The following is a 23480-nucleotide window of genomic DNA, read 5'->3' on the forward strand; positions in this document are numbered from 1 at the left end:
AGTATATATATATATATATATAAGAATATATATATATATATTACATAACTTAACTAATGTTGTCTGTCACGCCCACTGAAGGCTCGTCAGTAGATCACACGTGTGCTGAAGTGAACTAACCCTGGAACATAACCTGCTCCGGAGCAGGTTATCTTCAGAGAGCAGGTTACTGAAAGTAACCTCCGATTTTGGAACCGAAAGCTGAGGTTATCCGCTCGCTTATCCTCAAACATACCCGGGTATGTTACATAACCTGCTTTTTGGAATACCCCCCTGGTCTTTTTGTGAACAAATCATCTGTGCACATTATTTAAACAAACCAAATGTTTGTTTATGTAAATAACTTCCTCTGCACCTGAAAGGGCATTCTTTGTCAGATGACGTCATCAAGCCCTCTTATTTTTCAGCTCCTCCCCTTCAACCACCTGTAGCCTAGAAACCACGCCCACTTATTGTGCACTACGGTTCAAAATCTTGGGTCAATAAGATTTTTTTTTTTAACTAATTCTTTTATTCAGCAAGGATGTATTGATCAAAAGTAAATAAAAACAATTTGACAAAAGATTTCTTTTTCAAATAAATGTCTGTTCATCAAAGAATCTTGAAAAATGCAGCACAACTGTTTTCAACATTAAAAATAATAAGAAATGTTTCTTATGCACCAAATCAGCATATTAGAATGATTTCTGAAGGATCATGGGACACTGAAGGCTGGAGTAATGGCTCCTGAAAATTCAGCTTTGCCATCATAGGAATAAATACATTTTAAAATATATTAAATGAAAAATATTTTATAAATTGTAATGATATTTTACAGTACTACTGGTTTTACTTTTTTCAAAAACATTACAAAATCTTACCGACACCAAACCTCAGAATGAACCAAAAAAAATTCATTTCCATCTACATTTTTTGTTGAATATTCGATTTGCTATGAATTCTGCAAGCAATACCTGCTTGATGAATGTGCACGTGGTAAAAGCTGGTTTGAAGCCAGACAAGATATAGTTGTCCTCCATAATACTGAATCTGTCGGAGTTACGTCTGGGCAATCCCTTCTTTTCCATGCTGCTCCTGCCTAGGAGTAATCAAAATTGTACATAATTATGGATTTACTCATTTGTTTTGGTGTGTGATGCATTATGTTAACAGACCAATGGTGTTCATCTATTCAGTATCTCACCATTGATACTGTCTGTGTCACTTGTGTCTCGCTCCAGTGTGGAGCTGATGGCACTCATGATGTTGACCGTGGCGAAGGCGAATGGCATCCTGTAGCGGCCCAGCCTTTGACAAAACCCTTCCGCCTGATTCTTCAGCTTCTCCACCTTATCTCTGTTCTGATGGACACAGAAAAAAAGAAGGAGGTTTTATTCATTACAGTATTTCTCATTAGAAAAATAATGCAGGTTTGAAATTCATTTGAGAAAGAATTGATTAAATTATGGCCAGAAGTATGTGGACACTCATAAACAACTCATACCAACTGCATGTGCTTGTATGAATTCAAAATAATGAATCTACTTTTTTGGGAAAGCTTTCCACAAGACATTGGCACATGGATGCAGGGTTTTGAAGGGGCTCTTCCCCACCAGACTCAGGGAATGATTTCTTTCTTTGTATACAGGGGTGTTGACACAACCCTTGCCAAAATCTCATAATTAGTAGGGGGTGTCAACATACTTTTGGCCATGTAGTGTACACAAACAATGAGAGAGAAAGAGAAGTGTTCAGTGGTTACCTTAAGAGCATCACTCTCCTTCAGTACCATGTATGGTTCAGCACAATCCCCGATCTCTCCCTGCTGAAGAACCTTCTCAATCTACACGTTCAACACAAACACACTATTAATAACACTATTGTTACATAACATTCGTCATCATCACAATCGATACTAGTGGTCTTAGAGGCTGTTGTCTACAGAGCAGGTCATTGACAGAGATAATATACATACACACTATCATTTGTTTGGAGTCAGTTTTGACATTCAGCAAGGATGCATTAAATTGATCAAAAGTGACAGTAAAAACATTTATGTCTCTTTTGCAAATAAATGCAGTTCCTCTGAACTTTCCATTTATCAAATAAATCTGAAAAAATAGTGTAATTGTTTCCACAAAAATATAAAGCAGCTCAACATTGATAATAATAAGAAATGTTTCTTGAGCAGCAGAGCAGAATATTAGAATGATTTCTGACAGATCATGTGACACTGAAAAGTGGAGTAATGGTCACTGAAAATTCAGCGATCACAGGAATTAGGAAAAAATTAAATATTAAAATAGAAAACAGTTATTTTAAATTGTAATAATGTTTCACAATATTACTGTTTTCACTGTATATATGCTTTAAAAGTGCAAATTGGTGAGCATAAAAGACTTACTTCAAACACATAAAACTAATCTTACTGACCCTAAACTTTTGAATGATAATGTACATAAACTCAAACTTCACTGAAAATCAAGAAAATGTTTATTATTAATTTACAAAGTGTCAAAATGGCTAAATACCTGTGGACTGATCAGCCTAACCTATATATCGGTTAATCACGTTTTTAAAATATATATTTAAAACCAACAAAACAAGATGATAAAGTCAAATCAAGATAATAAAATTATGCATTTTAATAATTTTTAGGCATACGGTAGCCATTACTCAACCATACCCTAATGACCAGATAGATATCTGGAGAAGGGTAGGAGATGGAGAAAATTGCAGATCTGGCCAAAGTGGAGGGGTCAGTGTGGGGAGTGTGAGCCCGCAGGAAACCCTTCATCTGATCGGAGTTCATGTCAAAGTGGACGTTCTCTGAAATCTGAAGGGAAAACATACCATGATTAGCATGGATAGCATAAAACAACCAGCCAGCTAAACGTTTTACCACATCGTCAAAGAATCAGAAGGGAAATTGTGGTGCATAAAGAACAAAAATACTTCCTCAAATTTCAAGCAGAGTGAGCCAATCAGAAACTAAAGACACCTCAAAGAGAGCAACATTAGCACAGTTTGGCCCTAACTGAACTCTGAATCTCACTCAATCGGACACAACTCATCTTCAAGCCTTACTCAGGCATATCAGACATCCTAAATTATGTTTTTCGCTCTTAACATTGTGAAATGGGTAATTCCTCCCATCCAAAACACTCTCTTCACCAAGCCATAGAAAAAAAATCCCATGCTGCATAAAGTCCCTATTTAGCATGAATCATCTGGTCTGTCTCTTGCATTAACCTTCTTCAGTAAAAGCTAAAGAGGATTAATGTAATACTTCAGAATATTCCTCCCAAATATATCTGCTGTCTGTTCATTTAATATGGAAATACACACAGCTTGCATTAAAACTCGCTGATTCCTTAAGATCCTTGACTGTCAGTCCAAGTTCTCAAATTTTTGGTAAAGACAAGCTGTGTGTAATTGAGTGGTTCATCTTCACTGATTTTATAGACCTTGGTCTAAACGGTTCAGACTGAATTTGGTGACCCATTTCTACTTCTTGGTAATTAAATTGTTGTCTTAGATGTCTACACACACAAATTAAATATAGATGTTGATTTAACTTTTGACAAAACAATGTTTATGGCTGTGGATAATAAAAATATCTCTCATTAGTCTCTCCAGCTCTGTTCAGACTGAAGTGGAGGAATGTGGGAGGACTAACAGGAAGAACACTGACAGGAAGAATATTTATTAATTATGTCTCCCCAGCTTAAGCAAATGGGTTTAAGCTAAAGGGTCAAAATACAAAAACTATACCACATATTTAAGATTTTTTTCATAGCTTTTAGGATAAACATCAGAAACTGACCTTCTTCTTCTCCTTCAGGTCATAGAGGGCCATGGTTGCAAAGAGGGGCTCAATTTCAATCTCAAATCTGTAGAAGGAAGAACAATATTTCAAAACCAAACACAACTCAAAAACAAAATTTTTATGCATATGCTATGAAGACCATTTCAACCTCAAAGTATAAAATGTAACAGGTCATTTAAAATAATTTATCAGACCAATCATTCAGAGAAAATAACCAATATTAGTGGATGGTAAGGAAGTATTACTTGATGGTCTGGCATCGCACTAGTATCCTCTGCCCAAAGTGCTCCTTGGGACAGTCGGGAATGGGCCGAATCGCTACTGCATCCTCCTGTACACAGTCAAGGACACATTGAAGACAATATTTAACTTCTAACTGAATCCTTGTGTTCACAAAAATGAATCGCTCAAGAATATTCTGTAAAGAACATTGTTAAACAGTATTTAAAATAAGTAAGGCAAGGCTGCACCTCATCAATAGGTGGGTAGAGGCCAAAGAGCTCGCCGTAGCGGTTGCTATTTCTGGCCTCCAGGTTGAAACGATCCAGCTCCTCCGGGCTGCTGAAGCGCAAGAGGCTCTCCACACGTCGGTCCGGCTGCAGGACCCGTAAGTTGAAGTCTGAGCATGTGAGGGTGGTCCGAGTTGTATCATCACATAGTGCTGGCAGGGACGGTGATTTTTCCTGAGGGACAGGAGAGAACATATTACATATTACATACATAGGAATTTTTTATATTATAGTTTTCAGACTGGAGCCTTAGAACCCCAAGGAGCCCAAAAGAGAGTGTTAGGGGGGTCTAAATAAAAGTTTTTATAAAAAAATAAATAATTTTGTAATTCTTTATTAAAATAAAATAAAAAATATATAATAAAATAAAATAATAAAAACGCACATTCATCAAATTTGAAAAAGTTAATATAGAATACATATAATGACATAATAAAATAAAACAATATTAACTGTTAAATGTATAATTAACAATAAAAATAAGGACTGTTCACATTTATCACATTTTTAAAAGTTTATAACAATATTTAGAAAAGAAAAGAAAAGTTACATTTATAATGAACAAAAAATACTGTTCACATTTATTACATTAAATACATATAAAAGAAAAGAAAAGAAGAAAAGAAAACAAAAGAAAAATAAAATAGTGAAAATAAAATTTTAAAAACATCTATCAAATTTTGTATTGTTATTTAATACTTGTTTGTTCTTTTTTTCCACACAGTATTCAGATATATAAAGTAAATGGCTAATTTAGGGGGGAAAAAATCATCATATGTGGAGGTCCTTGGCTTAAAAAATTTGAAAAACCATTGTCTAAGAAAAATATGCACATATACAAAACAAAAAAAAAGTAGCACATGAATAAACTGTTTTCCAATCTTATGTCTGTTGTGATCACCGACTCAACTAGCAAAGCCTCCTTAACTTCATTCACTGCTCTAATTCACGTGTAGTTATGTGGCAGAGGAGTCAATGAAGTTGAGGAGGCATTGCCAGCTCAGTCAGTATTCACAAAAGACATAAGATTGGAAAGTAGTTCATTTCATATACTTTTGTTTTTAATTTTACTTTCATTTTGTATGTCTTTTGTGATTTGACTGAACTGGCAATGCCTGCTTAACTTCATTTGCTCCTTTGCCACATAACTACATGTGAAATAGAGCAGAGGAGCTCTTATAGTTCTGAGACTAATGCCTTTTTCCAGGAAGACCATAAGCCTTTGAGATGGATGAATTCTCAAAACCCTAGGAGAGATTTCTGTTAATCGCCAAATATAAGAACCATATGCACTGGCTCTGATAGTGGGCATCATGCAGGGTTCCCATGATACATTGCGTCTAGCCTGTGGGATAGACCTTCCCGTACCATTTGTATTCTTAATCCACTTGCTTAAAGACACACATCACAGAACAGAGCTGGCTAGCGGGACCTTTAGTACTCCTCTGGATTGCTAATAACCCCTGCAGTGAATGTGGAGGCCCTTTAAAGGATCCAAAACTAAGGGAGGATCTTGGTGTTCCTGCAGACTCTCAAACTAAACTCATGAAAAATACATGGAGTGAAACAAATCTTTGTGGTTTGGATAATTAAATCTTGGCAAAGCTGCACTGGGACGGAAGTAGTCGGGACAGAATGAATATTCATGCCTCATTATGTCCCTGGACTCTGACAAAAAGGGGTGGGATGGAGCCAAGATGGTGGTCATGGGGACAAACAGAAAAGAAAAATACCTGGGAGAAAGATTCTGCTTATTTTCCTTATTCTTTTCAACTGTTTACTTATTATTAAGAGGACATGAATATGTTTTGTTTGTGTCTTATGGCAGGGAATGAGCACACATAATGGAACGGGTGGTGACACACTTCAGAGGCTTTAATATAATAATAATAATTACAAACAAAAAAAAGAGGAATATAAGTGGCTGTGGGGTTGGGTGGCGTCCTTGAGTGACACTAATAACAATGTGAACAAAAATCCCAATTAGCTGCTTTGTTGTTGTAAAAAGGCTTCTGTATAAAAGAGTTTTTTTTTTTTATATAAACTGTGCTTACTACTTGCTCTTGGTTGTCAGGCTCAACGTCAGACTCAAACGTCTGTCTCTGTAAGACTCTGTTAGCATCTGTCCTCTCGGCGTACGCAATCCACCCATAACCCTGAGATCTGTAAATGAGAAACACAACAGCATTATAGTATCTGTGTGTCTGGTGTCATTTCTTTGAGTTATGTTTTTTGAATATTTAAGCTGCAGTATTTAAAATTCAGCCCTGAGGAGGGACAGGAAATGAATGAAGTCTGTGAATTGACCTTCTGCTAACCACCAGCCAGGGCTGCGTGTAACTCTGAACACAATCCCTCACATGAGGATCCAGCTCCACTCTGGAGACATACAAACACACACATTCAAACAACACTCAAAGCTTTACAGACACACACTCCGAACACAAAGTGTGTTTTAATTTTATGTGTATAATACTTAGAATTATTATATTACAAAACAATAAAATAATGTATTTATTTATCAAATGATAATAATAAATTAAATATATATTAATTTATTCATTTGATAAATATATATATATATATATATATATATATATATAAATAATTAAATCAATCACTTAAACAAATTGACACTACTAGTGACACCAATAATATATAAACACCATTATTATTGCCATTACATTTTTGCATCTAAATGGTTGCAAATTAATTTTCATCTCTGTTGTAAGTGGTTTTGCATTTCTCACCTGAGATTGAAAATGAATAATTTATGCAAACAATACAAATTGACTTGTGAACCCTCCTTTCTGTTGAATGAACATAAGTATACTGGTTCTGTTCTTTAGAGATCAACAAATGCCACCTTTTATTAAAAGCTAAATTAAAGATATTGGCCAATTTCTACTCAATCTAGTAAACTGCCTACCTACACAGCATTACAATCACAACACAACTGCTCAAGTCAGAACAAAGAGATTTGTCTAGTTGACCTTCTCAACCCCAACAGGGAGCATCCAGCACCTACCCTTCCTCGGGGACAGAGGGGCGGATGGTCCTGCATTCCCTCTCCACCAGCTCCACCTCCAGGTCGTCGTCTGGAAACTCCCCCAGCTCCTGCATGAGCTCGGCATCTCCACTGCGCAGCTGTGACATCAGGAACTCATCCAGGTCCACCGGCTCAACTGCTTCATATGACTGAGGCTATAAAGATAACCAGGACATACAATCAAAAAACTAGTGATCATAAAATGAGCTCTTTGATGGTATGGACAGACCAGGTATTATGAAAACCGCTGGTTACACTCTTAAAAATAATGGTTTCAAAAGGGGGTTTTGCAACGATGCCATAGAAGAACAATTGGTGTTTCCCAGAGAACCTTTAGTGCACAGTTTTTCTTAGTGTAAAGATCATTTAAAAAAATCTAAAGAATATTTTTCTACAGTATAGAACCTTCTGTAGAATGGAAAGTTTCCATGGATGTTAAAGGTTCTTCATGTAACGCTAATAAAGAACCTTTATTTCAGGAGACCATTTGAGACATAATCCATGACGTCATAATAATATGAAGCAAAAGTAGTGTAAATTATGAAAATGTATACTTTATTCAACAGCCTCTATAGAATCAAAAATACAGTAGTCTATATATAATGTAAGCAAACAAGTTGCAGTTAGTTGCAGCAAAGAGGCCAGAAACCATCATAAAATATGAAGTCTACCCTGAATATATCACTACTGTATTTTTATCGACATTAAAGCATTCAACCCAATTCAACATTTGTTGTGTATCAAAGAAGACACGCTTTTAATCTCCCTCTATACCAACTAATGAAATGCCTAAAATAAAAACACACACAGAGAGAACTAGAATGCTCTATGACCCCCATAAAACAATGAAACAAAGAAGGAGGCTGGTAGGAAGCAATAAATCATTTTAAAGCTGATGACAGTTCAGAACATAGCAGTAAAAATGCATTGCCTACAGTTGTATTCCTCCTTCTGTAAAGTTGGAGTGGAACAGAGCGTGTTTTGTCGTGACTTGAGGCAGACAGCTCCAGACCTGCTGGAGATAATCAACATAACTGCTGCAGTGTTTTGGGAGGTTGTGATCTCTTGAGATGTTTCATAGAGATGGATTAATCAGAAGGCTATTGGGCATACAAATTAAACCAGCAAACTAATGCTAGCCTGTGGAAAGAGACCAAAGCATGTCAAATAAAGGATTTAATAAAGTGTAACTTTATAATAACCCTAGCTGGTTATGTAACATTTTTTTTCACACTTAAGGTTTAGTGAAGGCTTATCTCTTGCAAAGTGTTGTACAACAATATTACCAGTTATCTGAAACATGCCCTTATAACACAAGGACTTATAACTTATAACTATAACAATACTGATAAAACATTTTCAAAACAAAGTATCATATCTAAAGCATGTAAAAGTGTAGATGTTGAATCTCATCACAGCAGACATCAATAAACAATCAATCTAGATAAGTTTGTTATATATTGAAAATCATGTGTCTGCGGCATTTCATCAAGGAATCTTAAGAAGAGCACTGTACTGTCGAAGTTATCTGATTTCATCTGATCTCTATGGAAGCCCATTTCTGCCTCAGAGTAAAAAATAAACAGGGTAATTGTGAGAATAGATAAAATAAGCTTTATACTTTTGTCAGAAACAAGAGATACTGTAAAGTTGCAAACTATGAAATGATCACAAAATATTGAGAACCTTGAGGTACAGTATAAGGTCACAATTGTGAGATATAAAGTTTCAAAAGTGTAAAATAGTGTAGCAATTGCAAGAAATAAAGTTGCAAAACTGAGAAAGTCACAAATGAGAAATAAAGAGAAATAAAGTCAGAATGGTAACAAAGTCACAACTGCGAGATAGAAAGTTGCAATAGCATGAAATAAGCTTGGGAAACAAAATCACAATAACGAGAAATAACGTTGCAAAAGTGAGAAATAAAAATTGTAACAGGGAGAAGCAAAGTTGTAACTGTGAAATAAAGTCGCAATAATGAGATATAAAGTTTCAAAAGTGTAAAATAGTGTCGCAATTGCAAGAAATAAAGTTGCAAAATTGATAAAGTCTCAAATGAGAAATAAAATCAGAATGGTAACAAAGTCACAACTGCGAGATATAAATTTGCAACAGCATGAAATAAATTTGCAATTGCGAGAAACAGTCACAATAGTGGGAAATATATTCGCAATTGCGAGAAAGTTGCAAAAGTGAGAAAAAAGTCGTAAAAGAGAAATAAAGTCGCAAGTGAGAGATATGAGGTTGCAATAGCATGATATAACTTTGCAATTATGAGAAACAGTCACAATAGTGGGAAATAAAATCACAGTTATGAGAAATAAAGTTGCAAATGTGAAAAATAAAAATTGTAATATGGAGAAACAAAAGTTGTTACACTGTGAAATAAAGTCACAATAGTGAGATATAAAGTCACAAGTGTGTGAAATAAAGTCCCATTTGTGAAAAAAATAAGTTACAATAGTGAGATATAAATTCTATTAGCTTTTATTTATTTACTCTACGGTTTTTGCATAGCAAGTGCCTGCTTACATCTCTGGTGTCTACCTGAGGTAGTACAGGGAACAAAGTTTGGGCATAATAATAACTGTTAAAAGCCTTTGTATTTAAATATTGCAACTGTTCGAAAAATTTTTTGCTGTGTGGTTTGTGTACATCAGCAGCAGCTGACAAGGGAGGAGCAGAGGGTAATTGTTGATGAATACTGATATAGTCTATGGGTGGAGGTGTTATTCCTGTAGCTCATCTAACCTCATTCACTCAAAAGCAGCAATGGGAAACAAAAAGGCATTAGAGTACAATGCATTTCTTAGAGAAAATAGGAAATAAGAAAACTCTGACTTTCATATAATTGTATTATTTAACACAAAGGTTTAAATGTAAGTTTCTCATCCTGAGGCCTAATTGTGCTTTTTGGAACATGGAAGCAACCACAAAAGAGTTCCCGGTCTATATTCAACAACATCAAACTTAATATAACCCACCCAGGCTGTGTGCATTGTGCAAATTTAGCTAAGAGTTTCATTTCTGCATCTACAAATTGAATGCAACCAACATACAGCAGACAGAGCAAGTGCATCTGAAAAGGGTGGAAGAAAACACTCACCAAAAAATTCCTACGAACAAACTACGAGGCAACTGACAAGATGGCGTTGCCCGGAAATAAAAACGACTTGTTTCTGCAAAACTCTTCCTTAATAGGTTTGAGCCGCATGAAGCAGTCTATCTTTTGTGGCTTCCAAAACCAGGATATGACATCACAACCACTTCCCTTAAAAGCTATGACGAAATAGCAGGGGCACATATGCACTCATAAGTCAAAAACGTAAAGACAAGTTAAAATCAAATGATGAGTCAATATTCTGCTTTCAACTTTAACACTGAAGGAATTATATGATCACTGTCAAAAAAGTGAGAGGTATTGTAGACCATTATTGTATGTTTGCAGTGGTGCATGATGAAAGGGTTAAAATTTGCTAGCGGTGAGATAGCTAATCAACAAGAATGCAGATGCATAATAAAATACTTAACTAACAATTAACAATTGTGCCTTGCTATTGGTTAAAAATATCGTTTTACAATAAACAAGCAATGAATGCTAAATTTAAGGGTTTCTTGTGCTGTAAGATACAAGTGTACACATCAGGGCGCTATCATGCATAAACAACTGAATTTATCAAATATTCAAGAATTATGACTACTTATCAATAATTTTAACACATTATTACTGAAGTATAATCTGTACTTAATCCTGATAATAGCAGTTTTTCATCTTTCAAAATCATAACATTAACATTTGCCTTTCACTGCAATCTATGTGAAAAATGGGAAAACATCATAGGGAAGATTATGTTTCCATGAAGTCAACAGCTTCTAAAATCCATGGATATTACAGATGAGTGAGTGTGTGTGTGTGTGTGTGTGTGTGTGTGTGTGTGTGTGTGTGCAATCTGGAAAGCCACGTCACCTAGATGTGTGTGTGTGTGTGTGTGTGTAAGCTGGAAAGCACCAGCTGCAGTGGTCTGGTAGCCTGGGCTCTGACCCATTTTCAGCATAGAGGAAGCACAGACAGGTTAGAGCTTAAGTATATGCACATACACACACATTTTGAACTTCCCATTAATTTCTAATGTTACTAAAATAAATGAAATAAACATAATTTAATATTAGTATTTTTTTTAATTAGTTAATTAGTTTAATTGGTATTAAATAAATGCAATAAATAAATATTATATATACTGTATATATATATATATATAAAATGATATAGATAGATTTTTTAAATTACAGCTTTTTTTATAAAATATATAATTTATTGTATTTGTAAAAATTACAATAATTAATTAAATCAAGTAATCCATTAAATTATTATACAAAATCTTTCGACTGCTCAATGCCATGATTGACCAATCAGAGAGTAGTATTCCAGAAAGAAATATGAAAAATATAAACAAACCTTCTTACATTTCTTTTTAAACGGAATCAAATTAGACAGTGATGTGACAGACATTTACCCACACCTATTCCCACATACAGAATAAAGTGTTTATAAACATACATCCATGTATAATTTACCAATAATTTTCACCTGTTTGTATGTTCAGAATCAGTTTGAAGTTACTAAGCTGGATTCTACTGAAGTATTTATCAGTGAAAGTGCAGCACTCACTATGTTGAAGCAGAAAGAGCCAGAGGCGCTGTAACTGTGCCGGTGGTGAGGCAGGGAACCATGGCTGATCCCACTGAAGTGTCTCCGGATCTCCGCCGAGGAGTGTCTGAGGTGAGAGAGGGAGACAAAGATGAAGAGGGTGGAGAGGAAACAGAAAATGAGGTGGAACATAGGATTATTTTCCAGTGAGAGGTTTTGGGCCGGCACCAGGTGCTTGTTTACACACTCCTCTCAGTGTGTATGTCTGTGTGTGTGTGTGAGAGAGAGAGAGAGATGCAAAGTTACACACACTGAAGGAACCTCCCATCAATTACCTTATTCATTACTCGTCATTAAACAGTACACACAGACCCCTCATTAACCTGAAGTTAAGTGTCTCAGTAACTGTGTAGTTCATGGTCAACTCCACCCAGATATGAATAGTCATACACCATCATACACCCGATATTTGGCCATTTCGAGTTGCAGATGACTTATATATGAACATAACAAAAATAAAATAGTGAGATTTAAAATGAGATGAAAATTGTGAATGAAAATCACAATTATTAAAATGTGTCAACTGAGAGATAAAATGTGAGACAAAGTTGCAATTGTGAAATATAAGATTGAAATTAAGTAAAAAAGGTTGAAATTATTAGATAATAATATAATAAAGTCCAAATTGCAAGAAATAAAGTTGCAGTTGAGATATAAAGTCTAATAAGTCAATTATGATATACATCACCACGTTGAGATACAGTAGAGTAAAAAGAAACTTTGCGGTGGAAAGGGACTTTCATATAGTTTGCAAGGGTTTTTTTGGGGTGAATTTATTAAGTATTGTGTAAAAAAAAACAAAACTAAAAGGTAGTTTAATTTCACTTTAGGTGTACATCTCAACTTCCTTTATTAAACTGTAATAACTAATACATATCAGCCAGCAGCCACCTTGCTCTCTAGCTATCAGTATCACCTTAAAATATCCGCATCAGTCAACCACTAGATTTGAACCCACAGCATTTGCATTATCAGCCCAGTTCCTTAAGTATTCAGGCTACTATAATCCCAAAGCTTTTTGTACATTATTATGTTCATTCATTTGTACATGTATTAATGATATCAAATAATTCATTGTATACTTTTGGCAGAGGGCGAGTACAACAACAAACCCTTCTGCAACATGCAGTAATCAGCTTTTGAAACGCATGCTGTGAGATTCCCAAATGAAGCGTAAAATTATTTAGACACTCTAATTACATGTTCCTCAAACACTGGATAGGGTGCGCTGATGAGTGTGTGTGTGTGTGTGCGCCGTGGTGCACCTGTGCTTCCTAACCACCATCAGACAGACAGTGTCCCAGATTTCTCTGTCCCACTGCAGCATCACTGATGAAATGAAAATTCACAGTGTAAAAAAACGACACAGCATGAGATTTACTTTAAATTTAGAGCATATACTCGAGTGAATTCAACACCTCCAAAACACTACACTACAACCAAGTTACCACTTAAGCAGTTAGTTACAATTCTCATTTTCACACCTAAATCCCTTCAGTCACATTCCCACAGTGTCTCAGCCAACAATTCCCACAATGCAGCCTGTTTTTCTCCTATAACCTCCATTGATTTCAGCAGAAGGATTCGCCTCAGAAGCAGAGAGGTATTGTGTTTGGCAGCCAGCCCTCCAGCACCCGACATAACAGAGTGCTATTGTGCGCCCGCTTATCAAAAGTCCTAAAAAATGGGTCACCATTCATAACGCTGTGTTGTTTCTTCCCAAACTCATTTACACAGATTGTCTGTTGTAGGATAATGGGGTTTCTGTAATCACGTGCACTTTATATTCACTATGTTTGCTTTGCATCACATGAATGAACTACATTTTACAATATATAAAAATAGAAAGCAGTTCTTTTAAACGGAAATAATATTTGACTATATTACTGTATTTTTGATCAAATAAATGCAGCCTTGGTGAGTACGAGACTTCACTTTAGAAATAGCAAAAAAAATAAATTAATAAAAATCTTACAGAACCCAAACTTTTGAATTGTACACTGTAAAAAATGATTGTGATTTTAGCAGTAAAAGACTGTAAAAATGCTACAGTAAAAACCTGTTAACTGGTTAACAGCAAGTTTCCATACTATATTCGGTGAATAAATGTAATTACATTTAATGTAATTTTACAGTAAAATACTGTTAAAAATACGTTTTTGGAAGTGAAAGTGTATTTCCAAGATCGTTATGAACATAGCAATCACACAAAAAGGCGACATAACAAAATGAACTGCAACACCATCCGTTAAATCAAAAATGTTGTAGCTGCTGTTCTTGTTTTTCAGGACTCTGTTTGGTAACTTGCGCCAACTCAAAATATCAACTCGAAAGGCTAGTTTTTAAAAACTAGAGTAGATTTGTTGAATTATTAAATGGGATTTATTTGTCACTGCTTTCTGGGAAAGTATCCACAAAATCAGCTACAAACTTTGTTAACTACTTTAAAAAGTAAAGTCTGGGGCAGGAGAGCATGCAAATTCTCTAAACCACAGGGCAAAGACAAACAGGAGTGAATTATAGCATGCAGCCTCTCTATATACTGAAGACCACAGAATACCGCAGAGAGTATTTAGTAATGCAACACATTCACGATTCGTTCATAATAGTTCACGTCATTATAGAACAAAGGTCAAACCTCATGCAAGACGAAACGCCAGCTGAATTTCTAAAACAAACACATTACAAAATCACATTTCTCTATAAAAGCAAAGAAAGGAATATCAGATCTTTTATAGGATAACCAGGCATTCAGTCGAGTCCTATGACAAAAGTCACTATGAAGAAAAACCAATTAAACATAAAAGGCTGAGATGGGTGTGAGCTACAGTTTGCACTCCACAAAAATGTTACAGTCTTTAATATGACTGGAATGTTCATCACAACAAAACAGCTCATGAAACTCTGGATGATGGTGTTTCTGTGTTATCATGGACTGTTCTCTGCACCGGAGGTAATGACATAGGGTGCAGAGATGAGTCTCAATTTGACCCTCCTTCTGCTCCATTGGCTTTCCATCAACTTTGACAGGAGCTGTAATTATTGGGAACATTTCACACAAACAAACAAACACACACGACATGTGAGGAGCTCACACTTTATGAACAGCCATCATGATTTTGTTACAGACTTTTTGATAATATGATTACAAAGATCAGAAATATTTTCTAAGGCATTCTGATGATAATTGCTTGTATACTGTAAGCATTTGGGTCATTTTGTTCACTACATTAGAGATTACTCAACCAGGTACTAAAGAACTTCTGAAGGGTGGAAGGGGAAGGGATGGAGCAAGTTCTGTCTGTGCAACTTTTTAAATTGCTGGTCTCTATACACACGTCAGACAGACGCCTTTGGTCATTTAGCCACGTCTTTTCATGCAACATGAATGTTTTTAAAGGGATAGTTCACCCAAAAATGACAATTCTGTCATTAATTACTCACCCTCATGTCGTTCCAAACCCATAAGTCCCTCATTCATCTTCAGAACACAAATTAAGATATTTCTGATGAAATCTGAGAGCTTTCTGACCCTGAATACAGAGAGCAACGCAACTACCACGGTCAAGGCACAGAAACGTAGTAAGGACATCGTTAAAATAGTCCATGTGACATCAGTGGTTCAACCGTAATGTTAAGAAGCTACAAAAATACTTTTTGTGTGCAAAGAAAACAGAACTAACAACTTTATTCAACAATTTCTTTTCTTCCGTCTCAGTCGATGCATGTTCACAAGAGTACCACGACAAGAAGAAGAAGAAATTGTTGAATAAAGTCGTTATTTTTGTTTTCTTTGCACTTTCTGGGCCTTGAACGTGTCAGTTGTGTTGCTGTCTATGTAGGGCCAGAAAGCTCTAGGATTTCATCAATAATAATAAACATTATTTATTAAGATAATAAATATCTTAATTTGTGTTCTGAAGATGAACGAAGGTCTTGTGGGTTTCCCTTTAAGTCACCGCATCAATTTAAAATGCATCTGTATTGTATATTATTTTTTTTAACTAGGGATGAACCAATATTAAAATTGCACTCTTAAATGGCAAGCACATTCACAGTGCTCTTAAAGTCATAGTTCACCCCCCAAAAACGAAAAATGTCTCTGTGTTATTTTTGTCTGTACAATAGAAGTCCATGGTAACCAAAACTGTTTGGGTGAGTAAATGATGACAGAATTTTCATTTTTTGGTGACTTGTCTATTTAAAGGGTTGAATTTTTGCTGTAATGTATCAAAATCCTGTTATCACTAAATGATAATCTAAATCTTACAATAGGCAGAAATAATTAAATATATAAAATTGGATTTATATAATATGTCTATTTCTAGTACATAAACTACCATTCAAAAGTTTGAGGTCAGTAAGATTTTTTTAAATGTTTTTGAAAAGCATGACGTCTCTTATGCTCACCAAGGCTACATTTATTTGATTAAAAATACAGCAAAAACAGTAAAAGTGTGTAATGTTATTACAATTTAAAGTAACAGTTTGAATATATTTTAAAATGTAATTTATTCCTGTGATTGTAAAGCTGAATTTTCAGCAGCCATTACTCCAGTCTTCAGTGTCCCATGATCCTTCAGAAATCAGTCTAATATTATATAATATAATAGAAAGCTCAAAAGCATTTATTTGAAATATAAATCTTTAATAACATTATAAATGTATCTTTTGATCAATTGAATGCACTTATTCACAATGATCCCAAACTTTTGTGTACGGTAGTGTACTATATTGACCTAATTAGAATTAAACTTTTAATTCAATGTATCGTTTAAAAAATATATTTACACTGAACAAAATTATAAACGCAACACTTTTGTTTTTGCCGAATCCAAACATTCAATAGTGTCAATAACCAAAAGTGACATCTTCTAAAAAATTTAAAAAAAAATGAACAAAAATCAACTTGTCAGATTTGCTTTTATTTTTCCCCATTGCAGATTGTGCATGATGACAAGAGACTGTAAAACATAAGTACTACGTACGGCCATGAAAGCGGCAGCCACATTCCAAAGAGAGCGGACTATGATTGTTAGTCTTAGCCGTCACAGCCAAGTATGATTGTGAACACTATTGTGCAAGAACACCACTCTAGAGTGTAACTTCCCTTGAAGGTCAACATCAGCTGAAGATAACTGAAATTAAAGAACTATTCTCGTGATACTGTCGAGCATTTCCTTCAACTACAGCCTTTCTGCTGAACGAGGGCTTTCGTTTATAGTCTGCCACGTCTCATTTCATTCTGTTTTCACCACAATGTCCATCCTAAAACATTAAGTGTCACTTCTCATACAGAAATATTCCTCCATGCGCCCGGAAAATCAAAGGATTATGAAAAAGAAGATGGAATAAAGAGCAAACAAAAACCCCAGGGCATCCTTCTCCAGTACAAAACACAGCTGTGCTCACAGGACTTTTCATGTGTGAATGCATCCTTCATGCAAATAAATGTGTGGTCACTGAAAATGAGAAGGGACACGGAGGGTGGTGCATGAGCCAAGAGAAATCTGCAGCGTATGCGCTGATGTTTTTCCCCTATCCAAAGCTGTCTGCACGAGACAGCACGAGTTCAACTTGTGCAATACAGCAGCTGCAGCCACAGCAAGTATCGGCCCCCAGTGAGATGCGCTGTCAGGCTGCACTTGCATGAAAATCTGGGAATCATTCTGTTAGCGATGAGCTCTGGGCTTTTTACTGCTCGACTTTGTTTTAGAGACATGCCTATAATCTCTCTTTACCATGAGTGAGTCCTTCTGAATTTCCTATTGTGTCCTTACAACGAGGAAGTGAAACAGTGACTGTTAATTGCTTAATCATAGTTACCCAATACTGCTGTGACAACGGACATAAACCTAGAGCTCACTATAAAATAGAGATGTACCGACACAATTGACCCTTCACAGGGAGTTTGACTGACTGGCGATCTGGCCAATCATAACGCAGAATCTGTCATTTTTGTCTGACAAATAAACCAGACAGGAGAGTAGATCGTGTATTGACATCTTTGCGCGGTTGAAACAAGATACCTTCTAATGTTCATTCATGTTTATTTCATGCTATAGCTAGTAAAGAGGAAGAAATGATCGGTTCACTTGCCGCTTGAACTGAAGCGCTACAGCGATCTGTCACAACACAATAAAGAGCCACAAAACGGTATTTGTTGTTTGAATTTCTTAAAAAAGACCAAATTTGAAAGTGGAGACTTTGTTTCATACCAAAAGTAACCTGCTCTGTCTTTTCTGTTGGCACATTTTCAGTGTCCCCGTTGCTCCGCAATGTATTTTTCACTGCGTGAGAACATAATGTGTGGCTGTGTTTTTTGTAATTTTTCGGTATTGGATATTTAACTGTGCAGCTCATTACATTTAGATTACCTTTGCCATCATCTAACACTCACAACTGATCTGTAAAAACGCTAATAATCTAATAATAATGTAATCTTTAGCAGCTATCAAAATGAATATCCATTTTTCATACTGTCGTACATTATAATACTGTGATGCATAAATACACTGCACTTCATTAATTCACATCATCTTTAGAGTTTTTGTTTAATTTTGACAAAATATAATTTAATAATAAAGATTTTTACTTATCGGCCATAAAATAATAATAATAAAAACACAGGAAAACATAACTATTTTACAAGCTCTCGGATTTCATCAAAAATATCTTAATTTGTGTTCTGAAGATGAACGAAGGTCTTACGAGTTTGGCAAGACATGAGGGTGAGTAATTAATGACAATTTTAATTTTTGGGTGAACTATCCGTTTAATATCAACTAATAACTAATATAGTACCAATATCAAAGTTTTCATCTCCGCAACAAACTTTTCAGAAAGCTACATTACATATCTTTTCATGTTTTTGTAATCAGTACAAGCAAAGATATCAAATACTGATGCTGATCAAGCACAATAACAATATACATCCTGTACTGCTGAACATGTAAAATACTGTTTTTCAGTTTTGGCAAAGCCATTAAATGCTCACTACGGGTGATGTATAGCTACTGAAGATGGATTATTAGTCACTAAAAAAAGAAAAAAAATCATCCAAAACATGAGTACACAGACAGCAGCCTGAGATTCAGTGCAAAATTGCAACATGCTATCTTGGTATGGATCAAACCTGCAGCATCTTCATTACAAGCCAAAAGTCTTACATTTCAACCGCCATGAAGCGGTAGTTACATCTGAGAAAACACAACATCTCTGAGTTCCTCAGATAAACTAGTGGTTAAACACATGTGACTATATAAGCAAACAGCTTATTAATTCATAAAGACACTCCACTGCATGATTCCCACAATCTGCTGGGGGGGAAAATGGAGTGTGGCATATGACAGTTATGTTATGAATGAACCTTTGTGTGCCTGTGTGACATAAACTCACAAGACATAATACCGATCATTACCCTGTATATGAGCACTTTGTTCCCTTTGTTTTATTACCGGACTCCCTTCTTCCACTATGTCCGTATATTCATTTCCTCCCCACCAGTCGTGTGATAAAACAGGAACAATACAAACTTCCACCATAACTTTACACCTAACAGAGGCCAGTACTGACTCGTCATAACCAGAAGAGAAAAGGGGGCTTGTGGAGGAAATGATCAAATAGACAGGAGATCCATATTTAGAATTACACGGAAATGAATGAAAATTGCACTCAAATGCTTTGACATATTTTTTCAATCATTCTTCCTTTCTTTTTGCCTGAAGGGATACATGTGGAAAGCCTCTGGACCTCAATAACTTTTACAGCACAGATGTATTTGAATGTAGACCATCTGCATACTGAAAGTGACAGGTTGCTATTAATACTTCAGTTAAAAGCTTATTTGAAAATGAGATTCCCATACTGAAAAAAAAAACATTAAATGTAGGCTACTGATAAATACTGTAATTAGTGCAATAACTCATGAAATAAACTGTAATATCACATAGCCATAATTGATAAGAAGACTCACAAGACTATCAAGTCTCATGGTGCCAGACTTGTAGCTTATTCCAAACGTGTAGCTGCCTGTTCCGGAATTCACCAAAACTCCCTGAAGATTTAACACTGACTGCGGACAGACAGACAGCTCCAAAAGTCAGCTCAGCTTCCCTGGGATCTGTCAGTGCACGGGCTATGAGGTCCAGCCAAAGGAAATGAACATTACCTGTTGATTTTGAGAGCGAATGCTCTCCGCTCTGACGCTGGCAGAGAAGCCATGAGAGTCTGATCTCAGTCCACGCAGAGCCGCGGAGAGCAGCACGGAGCGGGGATGATCGCTGACGGCATCGCAAGGCTCATCCTCGCGGTATCAGCGGCTTTGCTGGGCGGCAACTTCCGCATTTTAACTTCAACCCAAACAGAGTGGATTTACCAGAGAGAGAGAGAGAGAGAGAGAGAGAGAGAGAGAGAGAGAGAATGTTATGAACAATGTTATGAAGATTAAGGGTGGGTTTACCTAAACAAATGGGTTTAAATGGGTGACCACAGATAGCAGTACACAAAAATACCGGTTTACGTTAAGATGTGAACAAATAACAAGCCTGGATATCTTTTTGTCGACAAAATATGTTTGATAAAATATTATTGAAAAAATATGTTTATGTTGTTATTGTGGTATCTGGTGGATAAGCTGGTTTTTACACTTGGTCAAGTTGCTGAATAAAATGAAATCTAGTCAGAGATGTGAAATAGGACAGCTGCGACACCTGTCGGCCATGAATTGCGCTCAAACAATACTATTTTAGTATTATATATTATATATTGTTACAGCATTTTTTAATGATTTATTAATATTTTGAATTCATTTTTATACGTTTTTTCTATTTTCATTTTATAAGCTGTGCTTTTGTCGGTTTTTATTATTTTTTAATACTTCTGTTTAGTCCAAATGTACCAAAATATTAAATGTATAAAAGTAAATTATTTTTCTATAAATTAACGTTATATTTTCTATATGTTAAAGAAAAATACTGCGTGTTCTTAATTTGTGCGTATAAAGTGTTTGGTAAGTGAATAGTTTGCTATCAGGTGTTCTAGTCTATATAAATCAGGGGCATACTTTTTTATAATTGTCACCATATTTATCTCTATGCTTTCTTTTCTTTTAATTATTTGTTTGTATATTAAGTTATTAAATATCAGCGTGAAATGCTAAACACGGCAGGTTTAAACACCATTCACATCATGTACGTAACATTCGTTCCATTTTTAACTAGGAACTGTACCTTCAAGCCAAAGCACAGCTCGGACCGTGATTACATACACACCAGCATATCGCTCAATGAAGTGTTGCTCTTTTATTACAAACTGGACGACAGAACTCACTCTGCAGGTTATGTTTTAAAGTAGTACTTCATCTAAGAGCTCGTATTTCGCAAAGTGTAAGTTGTGTTTTATTTGTGTTTATTCGCTTCTATTGTAATGCATGGCGCTTGTAGATAGTAGTAGTGCCAAACCGCACTATATTGACAGCACATGTATATGTCTTATATTAACAGCTCATATCTATCAAACACGGTGAAATATAATATATGTTAGATTTATGTTCGACCTCGTCTGAGTGAGATGCCCCTACGCTGAGTAATCTTAACACTGAAGAATGAATATCCTGTCTTGTTATGCCATATAAGCATATAAACCACTCTGAATTCCTGTTTGTGTGTTTATAGACTCTCATTAGTTCAGGAGAGCTCAGCAATGGAGGAAGAGGATGAATGTCCGGAGTTAGTTCCCATCAAGGAGAAGCAAACCGGACCCACAGTTCAGATACCGGTTACCATCATCACTGGATACTTGGGTCAGCATAGAAAAAAAACAAACAAACAAACAAACCATAAAATATTTGCTTTCATAAATATGATTCATGTAGACCATAAATCATACTTATGAAAGCTAAATAAATAAATTAAATTAAATATGCTCTATAATACAATAATGCAAATATGTGTTACTGTATACCCATTAGCTTAACCTTATTTCTCTTTTCCAAATACAGGTGCTGGAAAGACAACACTTTTGAACTACATATTAACAGAGCAACATAATAAACGAATAGCTGTCATTCTTAATGAATTTGGTGAAGGTAAGTTATAAAATGAGCAAACAAATAAGCAATCAGACCCCTAGTCTAGTTTTTATTCCTAGATGACTTTGTTTTATGACAGTCCATGAGGATTTCTCGCTGTTATGACCAGGAGAGGGCAGCAAAGCATTCCCTATTTTTCGTAATTACTGCAATATAGTAGAACCTTATTGCTTATGGAATACCTGCATTTTCATTGTGATTTGTTCTCTTTAACATGGTTATCTCTTCGGATGTTTCATAATTATACCATTAAAATTTTGCCGTATTTTTTTTTGTAATTTGGATCATATTCATGAACATTTTGATCAAAAGTGCAGAGGACATTGTAATACTGGGCTACTACTGAGAGGTTGAACCTGTGCTGTGTTGTTCTGCAGGCAGTGCTCTGGAGAAGTCTTTAGCTGTCAGTCAGGCAGGAGAGCTGTATGAGGAGTGGCTGGAGCTGAGGAACGGCTGCCTGTGCTGCTCTGTGAAGTACGGTTGTTCAGACTACTACTCAATACTAGGACAAAACTATAAAGTATATGAATGTGTGTCTGTGTGTGTTGTAGTTTGAAGTAGTATACAGTTCCATCTGGACTACAGAACTATTTTTGGACTTTTTGAGATGGCTTAAATGGAAACCCACTATTTCTGATTGCCGTTACATTCCAGTGATTAATAACTGTTGTCCTTGTTTTATTCATTTAATTGTTTCTAATTATTGATTATTTATATGGCATTATAAAAAAACATTATAACTACTGTTGCGTGATAAATAATTAACCACCGTTCAAAAAATTGGAAAGAAATTCATACTTTTATTCAGCAAGGAAACATTAAATTGATAATAATATTGAATAATAATAATCCATTTGACAATAACGACTTTTTAATGTTACAAAAGATTTATATTTCAAATAAATGTTAACTTTTTTCTTCAAAGGATCCTGAAAAAAAGATAACTGTTTCCATGAAAATATTAAGCAAAACAAATCTTGATAGTAATAGGAAATATTTCTTTAGCATTAAATCAGCATATTAAAATGATTTCTGAAGGATCACGTGACACTGAAGACTGGAGTAATGATGCTGAAAATTCAGCTTTGGCATCACAGAAATAAATTGCATTTTTAAAATAAATGTTAACTTTTTTCTTCAAAGGATCCTGAAAAAAAGATAACTTGTTTCCATGAAAATATTAAGCAAAACGAATCTTGATAATAATAGGAAATATTTCTTTAGCATTAAATCAGCATATTAAAATGATTTCTGAAGGCTCACGTGACACTGAAGACTGGAGTAATGATGCTGAAAATTCAGCTTTGGCATCACAG

The 23480-nt window shown here is 35.3% G+C and overlaps 2 protein-coding genes across 5 annotated transcripts in view; one reads left to right on the forward strand and one right to left on the reverse strand.

Annotated features, from left to right (window-relative positions):
• dock8 (dedicator of cytokinesis 8) overlaps nucleotides 1–20478 on the reverse strand; it is a 50403-nt gene extending 29925 nt beyond the window's left edge. For 2 of the 3 annotated variants that reach the window (XM_016533999.1, XM_016533998.1), the window contains exons 1-12: nucleotides 20245–20478; nucleotides 12036–12141; nucleotides 7346–7521; nucleotides 6625–6696; nucleotides 6372–6480; nucleotides 4279–4491; nucleotides 4054–4139; nucleotides 3806–3872; nucleotides 2666–2815; nucleotides 1742–1822; nucleotides 1184–1340; nucleotides 954–1078 (exon numbers count right to left, since the gene is read on the reverse strand). In XM_016533999.1, coding sequence (XP_016389485.1) covers nucleotides 954–1078; nucleotides 1184–1340; nucleotides 1742–1822; nucleotides 2666–2815; nucleotides 3806–3872; nucleotides 4054–4139; nucleotides 4279–4491; nucleotides 6372–6480; nucleotides 6625–6696; nucleotides 7346–7521; nucleotides 12036–12141; nucleotides 20245–20297 — 1395 coding nt within the window. In that variant the 5' untranslated portion in view covers nucleotides 20298–20478. Of the gene's footprint in view, nucleotides 1–953; nucleotides 1079–1183; nucleotides 1341–1741; nucleotides 1823–2665; nucleotides 2816–3805; nucleotides 3873–4053; nucleotides 4140–4278; nucleotides 4492–6371; nucleotides 6481–6624; nucleotides 6697–7345; nucleotides 7522–10472; nucleotides 10509–12035; nucleotides 12142–20244 lie in introns of those variants that run through there. The other variant, XM_016534000.1, reaches the window with a different exon arrangement.
• An 812-nt stretch (nucleotides 20479–21290) lies between these two features.
• cbwd (COBW domain containing) overlaps nucleotides 21291–23480 on the forward strand; it is a 14634-nt gene continuing 12444 nt past the window's right edge. Inside the window, exons 1-4 of one of the 2 annotated variants that reach the window (XM_016534022.1) lie at nucleotides 21291–21466; nucleotides 21749–21876; nucleotides 22075–22161; nucleotides 22542–22638. In XM_016534022.1, the coding sequence (XP_016389508.1) occupies nucleotides 21777–21876; nucleotides 22075–22161; nucleotides 22542–22638 (284 nt within the window). In that variant the 5' untranslated portion in view covers nucleotides 21291–21466; nucleotides 21749–21776. The remainder of the gene's footprint in view (nucleotides 21467–21748; nucleotides 21877–22074; nucleotides 22162–22541; nucleotides 22639–23480) is intronic. The other variant, XM_016534021.1, reaches the window with a different exon arrangement.

The sequence above is a fragment of the Sinocyclocheilus rhinocerous genome, unplaced genomic scaffold (genome assembly GCF_001515625.1).
Source record: "Sinocyclocheilus rhinocerous isolate Xijiao unplaced genomic scaffold, SAMN03320098_v1.1 scaffold515, whole genome shotgun sequence".
Lineage (NCBI taxonomy): Eukaryota > Metazoa > Chordata > Actinopteri > Cypriniformes > Cyprinidae > Sinocyclocheilus > Sinocyclocheilus rhinocerous.